General features: G+C 35.8%; 2 protein-coding genes across 3 annotated transcripts in view; one reads left to right on the plus strand and one right to left on the minus strand.

The window, feature by feature from the left end:
* Positions 1–12,248, minus strand: part of CENPP (centromere protein P) — a 157,957-nt gene that overhangs the window by 111,433 nt on the left and 34,276 nt on the right. The window lies entirely within an intron of this gene.
* Positions 1,741–4,741, plus strand: OMD (osteomodulin). The gene is made up of 2 exons (XM_068419904.1): positions 1,741–2,674; positions 4,306–4,741. Exons 1-2 carry the CDS (start codon positions 1,741–1,743, stop codon positions 4,623–4,625), a joined length of 1,254 nt encoding a protein of 417 aa, XP_068276005.1. The 3' UTR covers positions 4,626–4,741.

The raw sequence follows: 12,248 nt of genomic DNA on the forward strand, positions 1-12,248 counted from the left end.
TTCTCTCAATTTGTAGAATACGTCATGCATTAGGCATAAATCACCACTATGAAGCATAGGAAATTAGCATTTGTAAGTCTCATCTCCTTTGTTACTGATTAATTGTTTTGTAATATTTAGAGCATCACAAAAACAGAGAGAGTCCCCTAACTAACATGAATGTCATTATAAAAAAACCTGAGAATATCTGCTCTCCTCTGCCTCAGGGTTCCCATACTATACTGAGCAAAGTCTCTTAAAATTTTCCATTATTTATGTGCTTTGACCTGCAATGTTACATTTTGACTCATCTGCTGTTGGAGCTGAACAGCTTGACATGACTCACAACTTCAATTCTGCCAAATAATAGAGTTCCTCTGTCTGCATAAAGTGCTCTAAAATGTTAGTCTGGCTTTGAGCATCAGAAATTTGACACGTAAAATCATTTGTCTTTCACAACATCAGTATTTCACCTCAGAAGGGTACTTTGAAGGTAAAATAGTTCACGTCTATAAAGAACATATGATTACAGAAGCATAGGAAGACTACAAAGAAAACCTTTTATCAATGAAGGTTTTACATGATGTGCAATACACAATGGTTGAATCGTATTTGATTTAATTAAATGACAGAAACAGAAAAATTAAATTTTTATCATCATTAATGCATTGTACTGTCAGCCATATTTTGCAGAAAATAATAGAAAAACGACATAAAATGCCACAGAACATGCAATCACCAATGCCATGTAAATTTCTATTTTACGTAAAACACATAAAAATATTTCAAAGTAATCTATTTCATTGTTCTACTTATAGAAACATTCCTGCAATTACCTCACTTTAGTTGAGGATATATATTTTTAACAAAAATAACTTTGTTTAAAAACAAGAACAATAGACACAAGCTATGGCTTGGATGCTTATTAAGACTAGCAAACTTCTTCACAAGGAGTGTAGTACAACACTAACATGGGTTATTCAGAGAGATGCTGGAATTCCACCCCTGAAGATTTTCAAGGCTCACCCAGACAAAGCCTAGGCTGGTCTAATCTGCTGTTGGAGCACCGGGCAGGACTACATGATCGCCAAAAGTCCCTTACAAACAACACTTCTATGATTCTACTATGATACTGACCATGCATCATTTGTGCAGTGCAGATTCATAGTGAGAATAACTAATACATTTGCAAAAAAAGTTTTCATCTTCACAGAGTTTAATAAGGCTATCTGTGTATTTCCAAAGGTCTGAGGAAGAAACGTTGCTCAGGAATTCCATCTGCACCCATTTTTAAATGGGTTGTAAGGCTGACGCTTAACCTATTACACTGGAAAGAATGCAGCACCTCAATGTCCAACACAAACCCCAGACTATACCACTTTTTATATAAAGTCCTTTTGCAACTTCTCTGTAATAAATTAAAGGAATGAGGACTGGGGGTTTTTTTCTCCTCCCAACTGTTATTATATCCTTCAGTAACAGGCACAACACAGGTAGAAAGCTGTTCCTTGTCTGAAGTCAGACAAGAAAACTTCATTTTACTTCAAGGACAGTGTATTTGTTTATGGATGTTTTCTTGGAAGGTACAGATTAAAACTTGGGTTTGCTAAAAATGTCACTGATAGTGTTGCCAAAAAAATTCATTCTACTTGTTTTCTTTTATATTGACTCTTCTTAAAACAAACTTATATGTGATTTACTTTATGACTAATAAACTTATTTTTCCTTCTCATCAACAGGATACAACATATGAAATTAAATATGGGGATTATGAGCCAGCTATCAATCATTCACCTCCTTTGGGCTGCTATGGTCTTTTGTCAATATGAAGACTATGATTTTGAGGATGAATATGATGAGGCGTCAGATCGTCAACAGCCATATTATTTTAATCCAAATACACAAGCTCAAGTCCCTCACTTTCCCTTTCCAGTTGAGTGCGCCAAAGAATGCTTTTGTCCACCAGCTTTTCCATTATCCATGTACTGTGATCATCGCAAACTTAAGACAATACCAAATATCCCTGCTCATGTCCAACAACTTTATCTGCAAAACAATGATATTGAAGCTGTGCCTGCAGGACCACTCACTAATGCTACCTTCTTAAGAGAAATTAACCTCAGCCACAACAAAATTAAATTTCATTTGACTGACCACGGTGTTTTTGCCAAACTTTCAAACTTAGTGCAACTTCATTTACAACATAATGAATTAGAAGAATTTCCATTCCCGCTCCCCAGCTCTCTAGAGAGACTCCTCCTTGGTTTCAATAAGATTTCTCGGTTATCTGGAAATGCACTGGAAGGATTACCTAACATAACCATGCTTGACCTTTGCAATAACTTTCTTGACGACTCGGTACTCAAAGGAAAACCCTTTTCAAACATGAAAAATTTAGTGCAGCTCAACTTGTGCAACAACAAATTACAGACTATGCCTCCTGATCTACCATCATCACTTATGTATCTCTCTCTTGAAAATAACTCGATTTCTTACATTCCAGAAAATTATTTCAACAGACTTCCAAAAATCATTGCTCTAAGAATGTCCCACAATAACCTGCAGAACATTCCACGTGACACCTTTAATCTACCCAACCTTTTAGAACTCAATCTTGGACATAACAAATTGAGACAAGTATTCTATATTCCAAGAAGTTTGCAGCATTTGTATATTGAAGACAATGACATTGAAAGTATGTTGATGGTCACAATTCTTTAAAAGCAAAAAACTTAGTGGGTTTCAGCATTGGTTGTGGGAGGGGGGTGAGTTCAGCATATTTTCCTTACCATCCAGAATTAAGAACTTTTAGCCTACAGCAAAAACTATCAGAAACATCTCTTTTATTGTGTCCTTGGCTTCAAGGACCTGTCATCTTACAGCTTCTCAGTTAGATCACATATAAACTAAGCATAGAATCCAGCAGCCATCCAAATTTGCCTGTTGTTCCAGAGGTACTCCGATGTCCTTCTTTGCAGCGCTACAGGCTGGGGGAAGAGTGGTTAGAAAGCGGCCCAGTGGAAAGAGACCTGCGGGTGCTGATCGACAGCCGGCTAAACAGGAGCCAGCAGTGTGCCCAGATGGCCAAGAAGGCCAATGGCATCCTCGCCTCTATTAGGAATAGTGTAGCCAGCCGGTCTAGGGAAGTGATTGTCCCTCTGTACTTGGCACTGGTGGGGCTGCACCTTGAATACTGTGTCCAGTTCTGGGCCCTGCACTTCAAGAAAGATGTTGAGGTGTTGGAGCGAGTCCAGAGGAGGGCGACCAAGATGGAGAAGGGTCTGGAGGGTCTGACCTACGAGGAACGGCTGAGGGAGCTGGGGTGGTTTAGCCTGGAGAAGAGGAGGCTCAGAGGTGACCTTATGGCAGTCTACAACTACCTGAAGGGAGGTTGTAGCAGAGTGGGAGTCGGCCTCTTCTTCCGGGCAACTAGTGATAGGACAAGAGGGCACAGCCTCAAGCTTCGCCAGGGGAGGTTCAGGTTAGACATGAGGAAGCATTTCTTCTCAGCAAGGGTCATTAGACATTGGAACGTGCTGCCCAGGGAGGTGGTGGAGTCACCATCTCTGGATGTGTTTAAGAAAAGACTGGACATGGCCCTTAGTGCCGTGGTCTAGTTGACACGGTGGCGTCAGGGCAATGGTTGGACTCGATGATCCCAGAGGTCTCTTCCAACCTGATCGATTCTGTGATTCTGTGCAGAGAGGTGAGCTTGAGCTATTAGTGTTCTGAACTAACGAGTTAATGTGGCACTGACCCAGAGTTCATACGTGCCGTACTTCTCAGGAGCAAACGCAGCTATGTAGGCTTTTGATTAGCTTACAGTGCACGAAGAATATCATCCCATCTTCTTCAAGTGGCAGTGTAAACACATCCTTGGTTAGTTGACACCAAACAATGGTGAAATTAGAAAGGATTTCATTTTTGCATCTTACCCCTAATCTGAAATTTTTTGTTCACACCCGTTTTTCATATAACAAGACAAAAACTTTTTGTAACTTGCTTCTGATTAGGCAATTGACAAAAACATATACAGAGAAAAGGAATTATGAATATATTCCATTCACATAAAATAGTAATTACAGATTGTAGTGGTAATCATATTTATTTTTTTGGCTACCCCACAACCTTATACTTTGCAAATGCCAAAATCGTCATCGCTGTCATTTACAAAACCAATTTAAAACAAAGGGAAGGTTTATATTAATACTTTGCACCGCAAAAATATTTTCCATTTTAAATTTCAAAACACAAGTTCACTTTTGCAGTAGGTCTTAAATATAACTATTTTCTGTATTTTAATTAATATTTTTCTCTCTCTTACAGTCATAAATGTTACTTTGATGTGTCCATCTATTGATCCAATGAACATCAAACAATTAACCTATATACGGGTGGATCAAAATAAGCTCACAATTCCAATAAGCACATATGCATTCTTTTGCTTCCCTCACATTCGAACCATTTATTATGGTGAACAAAACATTAATGTCAACAAGTCAACCCAGCTAAGAACACCAGTGTTTCGACGATTTTTAACACCAGAAGAATACCAGGAAGCAGAAGAGGATCGTGAAATACACGACCATGAAACTGAAGAAGATCACGAAGCAGAAAACAATTACTTTCATCCTTACTTTCAGTGAAGTAACCATGGTTAATGAGTATATATATGCCTTTTCCTTAGTTGTGGGGTATTCATTTCCATTTTAGAACAGTTGGATAGTTTGGGATACTTAAGATACATCTATAAAGTGGAGATAGGATTTTAGTGTAGGCAAATGTCCTATTATTGATGTAGTAAAAACCATAATACTAGGAGCAAAGAGCACTCATCTCAGTATTATATAGCAGTCTCAACCATTAGCAGTCTCAGCATTAGATAGTAGTCTCATTATCAACCTGGATCGATGATGGACTCATCCTTGGGTGGGCAGCCTAAGCTGAAGAAAATTGACCTGAAAAAGCTTCCATGTTCTAAAGTGATCCAACTTGCAAAATGACTAAACTACAAATCAATGTCATGCTCAACAGGAACAAGTGGATAAGGCCAAAAATCCATCCAGCTATACGTCCTACTGCTGACAGCAGTAGAAAATAAGAGACATGAGAGAAAAGAATAAGAGGGTAAGATCACAAAAATACGTCCACAAGGTTCCTCCACCTCTTCCAGAAATACAGATGTTTCTTCTTTCAATTTCTAATTGTACAGGAAAATCACAAACTTGGAGTTTCAAATCTTCCTCATACTATGTTTGCAGTGTCCTGCCCAGGTGTATTATAATATTTACTTCTCAGCTTGTACCTCAACTATCACAACTCTTTCAAAGGAGATTTTAGCTTATTAGTAATATAGGCAATAAACGACCTTTAATCAAAGGTCTTCGCAGCCAGGGAAAAGGATGTGCATTAATACAATTGAACCATTAGTATTCAGATTTTACCTATGCTTTAGCCTATATTATTTTAGTAGGCACATAAAAATGTAATGTAATCTCTTTATTAGAATTGTTCATCAAGCAGTACAGGTACAAACAGTAGCATTCCAGGTTTTTTAAATTATTAATTTAGACTATCCCTCTGCATAGCTAATACCAACTAGCTATAGTCTGCTTCAAAGTAGAACAAAAAATGCTTTAAGCAATCTAAAGTACTATATACTATTTGAGCTATGCAAATTTTTTTATTATGTCTTATGCCTAGAAACAGATCCAAGCAATGATAACACTATAGGGCACTTTACTGCTTTTGTTTTATTTAAATTCTTTATTTTTCAGCACTTTCTTCCTGATAAATCTTTGTTAGCTTTGAGGAAGAATCACCATTTTCAACATCAAATTAATGTAAGAAATAGAACCATACACCATATTACCAATTTTACATTATACTTTAAGTGTAGGAAAAGTAAAAAGGCTACATAAAATTATGCGAGCAAATTTTTATTAGAATTCCTGAAAAGTTTCAGACAGGTTTGGTTTTTTCCTATTACAATTTCAGTTATTTTTTGAAGCTCATCTTAGTATATTTTGGTTTCTGATGCAACAGCTGAAATATTAACAAAATAAAAGTACTTAATGACACTTTTTTTAATGGAAAGAAATTCCTCTGTAGCCCATGAATATAATCTTTAAGAATATATATAGCATTTAAGAACAACTGGTTGTAAAAATTTGTGCATACAAAATTTACTATATCATTAAGTTGTGGGTCTCCAGTCAACTAATTCAAGAAATCTGTTCTCTCTCTCCTTCCTCTTTTTCTTACCTACATTCTGAACAGATATAATATTCATGGCAAAATATTTTATAGTCACCCCACAAATTTACAGCACTGCAGAATTTCTTTCTCTTTTTTTAAAAAAATGTTTATTAACATTTATCAAACTCAAGTACCTCTGACTTAATGAAGGAGGAATATATGTAGGTATTCATTACTTTATTTAAACACTCTTATCAAAAACTTGTGTACATTATATACACATAAATTTAAATATAAATATCTATAACCTTATAGTTGTATTAAGATAAACACATAGCATATTAACCTTAGGGAACCTTTATAAATTTTCATCTATTTCAGATTTTAAGTATACAAAACAGTGCACAAATTGCAAATCTAATTTAATATAGGCTTTTTTGAAAGGCTTGCTTAGGTTTAAAAAAAAAGAACACTATTCAGATATAGCACAAGTAGTATATCTTTTATCACAAACTTTCTGCTTTTTAAAAACATTTATGAAGCAAAGCTTAGCTTTAGTTTTAAAGCAGAATTAAAGATAGTGACTTTGTAGTAAGTAGTTACATTTCTTAAAGTTTAAATACAAATGAAACTGATAAGACAGCTATAATGTTTTCAATAACTACATTAAACTCATTCAGATGGAATATGACAACTGTATTACAAGCACAACGATCATAACTCACTTTTCATTCAATTAATATTATCGTATCTCACCTGTGGCAAATACAATGCTATTATTTTTTAAAGATTTTAGGGTGGTCATAGAACTAAAGACTTGCTAGGCTTATGTCTGTATTAGAAAAATCAGAAGTTCTAATGAAGTACAGAATTAATGGATACCTAGATAAATACAATTTGCTCTGGTAAGACTGGACATGGCTTCTGTAAAAGCCGTGATGTTTTTACCTTGTAAATCTTTTGGAGTTCTTTGAAGGAATCATGAAGGATGTAGAAAAGGGAGATTCTGGTCCAAACAGCCTACCAAAATTTCTGAAAGGTTTTTAAGGAAATTAAGCTGCCACAGAGGTGACAGTATGGACAAAATCAAATAAAATATAAGAAACAGTGTAAGAATAAATGGTCAGTTCTTGCTGTGCAGGAAGCTCACTGGTGGGAGTTTTGCAAATGGTTTGTACTAGAATTTATTCAATTTAATACACTTGCAAAAGATAGATTGGGTTGAGAAGTGAGATGACAATAAAGATTGCTAAGCACCAGTGACGAATGACTGCAAAAGGACCTCAGGATGCTAAAATAGCCAATGACATTGAACTTGTTAAATGAAAAGTGAGATCCAAGGAAAAAATGATACTAGCTCCACAGAAAAAGTAACGAAGCATGACCTGACCACCACCACTCAGGAGCAAGACTCAGAAGTAATAATAGGAGGTTCAATGGAAATACTAGCTTAGTACCCAGTAACAGTAAAAAGCAAACTCAAATGTAGAGAGTAATTAGACAGAAATAGAAAACAAGAGACATTATGATGCCGCTATAAATCCATTGCTCACCCAGACATTAAACATACTATTGATTTCCAAGCCCTTCAGGTAGCTATATAATCTCTACAGATGGCATAATTGGAAAAGGATGAGAGAAAGTCAATAAGGTCACCAAAGGTAAGGAATGGCTTCTATATAAGCACCATTGAGTAGGCTAGAACTCACCAGTTCAGAAAATAGATGGCTAAGGGGAGATATAGGAAATACCCACAAAGTTGTGGGTTGCACAGACAGCACAGGTCTGGGGATGAGCTGCTCCAATACAAGAGGAAGGAGCCATCAAATGAAACCAGTTTGTACCAACAAAGAAAAGTTTGAAAGCAATGAGTAGTCAGCTCATTCAACTGCATGCCTGAGTACACAGTGGTGCACAGCTGCAACTTTATACTGGTTTGAAGGGAAGACTGGATAAGTAATTGTATTTATTGGAAGAGATCCATTATAGGTTGTTAAACAGACAAAAGCACAATTCTACAGTAGGTAGAATAAGGGCTGAGCTGAAAATAGCTGAAGAATGGAAGAATATTTGGAGACAGGACGAGACAAAAATCATACATGCTTGTCCTATTCTCAGTCTTCCCAAAGCCTCTGCTTAAGGCCATTGTTGGAGACAGGATATTGTACACCAACCTTTATTTTGAATTCCACACCCAGTTCTATGTTCTCACTATGCTTGACTATGGTAACATGCTGGTATTGCTCTTCACTATTAGTATATGCTTATTGCCTTGATATATTTGAATTTAAAACTTTTTTTTAAGCACTACCAACTATGGTTATATGCCAAGGCATATTCTAGCTCATTAAGGGAACAGCATGTCTACAATGCAGTGTTCTGTAGCAGACAGACACCCATACTGATTCAGGTGCACGAAGCAGCCTAGCCATGGAAGTGTGGAGCTCTGTATAAACCAAATTATACCACTACATAAGCACATAGATTTTGGTATCAAAACATGTTTTCTTCATGTTTGCTCTGGTATTTCAGAATATTTCAGAACATTATACAGTTTTTTTAAGCAGGAAATAGATTCACAAACGAAGAAATAAACATGCATTAAAATGCTACCTATTTTACTAGTAAGAGCAAAACCTAACAAGTATCAAACAGCTTAATTAGTTTCTTTACAGCAGAGTCAGTAAATACAGAAACAAAGCCTGATCTCATTTACAACACTGTATCTGCATTAACAACTAAGGTGAAGCACTAGGGTGGATCAGTAGAGCAAAATACTTGTGATGAGGCCATGAGACCCACACTCTGCTTTTTGAGGGAGACAAGTTTTACTTCAGACTAGCCCGAGCCACTAATTAAAATCCATTAGCAGCTGCGGCACGTCAGGTGCACCCCTGAATACATGCTCCTTCTGGTTTGTCACACTCAAAAAGAATAGTCCACATACTTCAGAGAGTGCTGTGGTGTGAATCAAGATGCAGTAAGTTGGGGTTTATCATGAGATTCGCTTCAGAAACGCACTCCTGATCCTAGTTAAAACACTAACAGAAATGTAAGCAGAAACACAGCAACTGAGAAAAATGAAATCTCAGTTCTGATTTCAGCTTTGGACAAAGTGTTCTGAAAAAACATGTTTTCCAAGTCTTATTTGTGCAAACGAGGATGGAACTTTCTTGAACTCTAAGCTAAATATTATCAGCATTATCCAGAGTGCATAATAATTAGGAAGGTTGTGTTAGAGCACTGTAGAACATTTTGATATCCATGTAAACCTATAGGGGAAAAGCCTCACAGATTTCTGGAAAACATTCAGTTATGACTAAACCCTAATCCACAAAATTAAAGCTCTCAAAACTACAACAGAATTGACAAACAAATTTTTTCACAAAGGTTATTGTAAAAATCAAAATAAAGGAAGAGAAATAACTAGTTTAATCCAACTGTCTACATTTCTTCCCTCAGCCTCAAAATAGTGGGAATATATTTTGCCTTTTTCCATTTTTTGTCATTGTTGGTATTTGATACTTACAAGGCCTACTTTTAAAGATATTTACTTCGGTATTCTGACAATGAAAGTTACATGGATTAGGAAAGAAACTCCATTATAGAAAACAGATGGTTTACATCTCAAGTTTTCTGACTTCTTCTAACATATTCACATTCCACTGTTATAATACAAATCAATTTCCTTCTTTGTTTCCCAACCTGATCATCTCAAGCAATAAACATAGGAATTTCCTATCTGAAAAATAAAAAAATAGCATGTTCTCCTTTTGTAACAATAAAACTATACACCAAAAAGATTCTGCAATCATTTTCCAATACTACTGCAAGTGCATGAACTTTTCAGCTATAAACCAAATTGCATACACACTATTGGAAGTTATGGAACTCCACAAATATACACATTTATCATATAACATTTTAAACTATTTTGTCCAAAATTTACGTTTCTAACCACCTCACTAATTTAAAAGGAAAATAAATAATACCTTAATCTCATAATTTATTGCATAAATACATCATCTACAGACGAAAAAAAAATCAACCTTCCCCTATTATAAAGCAGAACACAAAGAAAAATAGATAAATATGAAGATTAGCCATAAATATAGAGAGTAAAGTAGGTGCTATGAATAACATAAGGAACAGATAATAGGAAGATAGAAGTAAAATACATATAAAGCCAAGGAATCTTGGAGCCCTGCCTCTAGCATCCCTGTAGACATAGTAATGGCTCTTAACAAATGATGAGATCGTTATAAAGAAGTAATGTCAATTCAGGAAGGAATTCTAAGCAACTTTAATAAATTGAGGTAGGGATGGCTTTTGATTCAGGGTACAACTGATGATATATAGGCAAGGTTCAAGAGAACATATGTCCAACAGAGGGGTCTGGGTAAATAGCAGACAGTATTATTGCTCCAGTTACCATTTGTATTTGTCAGTCATCATTTGATTTCTGTTTACTATTATGCATCATTTTAAAAATGTGCCTTATTCATTTATAACAGTAACTGATACAAGGAGTCAGTTTCTTTTCCAGAAATGCAAGGAATAAGGGTAATGTCTTCAGCTTTAAAAAATTCTGATTATAAATCAGAAACATATGGAAGGATGTTCATACAATCACTAGGTCATTTTTCAGCTGTCTCTATTTTGCAGCTGGTGGCCCTAACAGTGACCTAAACTTAATCTAATTCACTGAGCCTTGGAAATAGTTGCAACTTTTCATAAAAATACTGGAGGTGTTTTTACGCATAACTATTTAATATCCAGTACTTTTTTTGTCATTCTGAATCTTTAGGAATGTTCTAAGTTTCCTCTGTAAGACGTGATGAACGTTTATTTTACATTTAATACTACCTCCGAACCCTCCTCCATCCCTCCAGGATGCTGAATTGGAATATACTTTGCTTAATATTACACAACAATTGTTCTACAGTATCACCTTCAATCCAATTTCTGTGCATTGCTCAAGAACAAACCAGGAGACTGCTTCCTCCCTTTTGGGTACTCTGGCTTTTTGTTCTCAGAATGAATGCAGCCCCAGCATAAGCACAGACATTGAACTGCCTTAAAACTATTTTTACATCCCTGTATCAAGATCTCAACAAAAAGCAGATGGGGATGCAGGAGTCACAGAGAAGTTCCATACCACACATACATGCAGAAGTCAAAACATGCAGCTGTACCATTAAAGAGACAAAAGTAATTTTAGAAGGTAAAATTAATCAGGCCACAACAACCAGTCAAGCAGAAAAGGCCTGTATTTTAGAAAAAGAAAATGATGTAGAGGATAATCCAGAATACTTAAGTTATTTATTTCACATTAAAAAAAAGAAGAAAATAAAAAGACAAACATTGAATTCAGTTTAAACATCACTTCATGCCTTTGTTCTCTTTAACAGTACATTTATGTTTCACTGCTTGCAGATTATTTTGTACATGTTATCAGGCTGGTTCAATAACTACCTTTTACTCTATAAAACCTTTTCCATTTTAATTGTTCCAATCCAGAGCAGCTGGTCAACATTGTAAAGTGTTTAATCACACTTCATACAAAAGATATGCTAAGGAGTATTGAACACATTACCTTCCACACGGAGCAAAACATCACATACAGAAGAAAATTCAGCATTGTGTCTAGGTCTATAAATGCCCAGAAGTCTTTAAAAGCCTTCCTAATTTGCCCCCGTCTCTTTCTGTCACAGACACATTTCTACCCAAGACATTACACTAATTTTTGAACATTCTGTATAAGTGATTCCCAATGTTCATCAGGCATGAGGAAGCTACGCAATAATCCATATTTCTTTCTTCCAAGAACACTTAAAAACAATAAAACCCAGAAACTACAGAACTTGCCAGTATTGTCCTTTAGAGACTATGGTAGAAGACGAAAGCCAAGGTCTTCAAGCAGCTGCAAAAATATACTTTCTTTGCCTAAATATAGAACAAACCTGAGTATTTAAAAATTAAAAAAATCTCAGCTTTGGTTTATTTCATAAGGAATATCTTGATAGTAACCTTACTGCACTCTCCCTAGTGCTGCCTCACAGCCCGATTAA

This window comes from Nyctibius grandis, chromosome 29, assembly GCF_013368605.1.
Source record: "Nyctibius grandis isolate bNycGra1 chromosome 29, bNycGra1.pri, whole genome shotgun sequence".
Lineage (NCBI taxonomy): Eukaryota > Metazoa > Chordata > Aves > Nyctibiiformes > Nyctibiidae > Nyctibius > Nyctibius grandis.

Bases quoted from the DNA above. Each gene is read 5' to 3' on its own strand.
- OMD (XM_068419904.1), top strand. From the start codon at position 1,741: ATGGGGATTATGAGCCAGCTATCAATCATTCACCTCCTTTGGGCTGCT. The intron at 2,675-4,305 runs GTATGTTGATGG...TCTCTCTTACAG, and splicing joins TGAAGACAATGACATTGAAA to TCATAAATGTTACTTTGATG.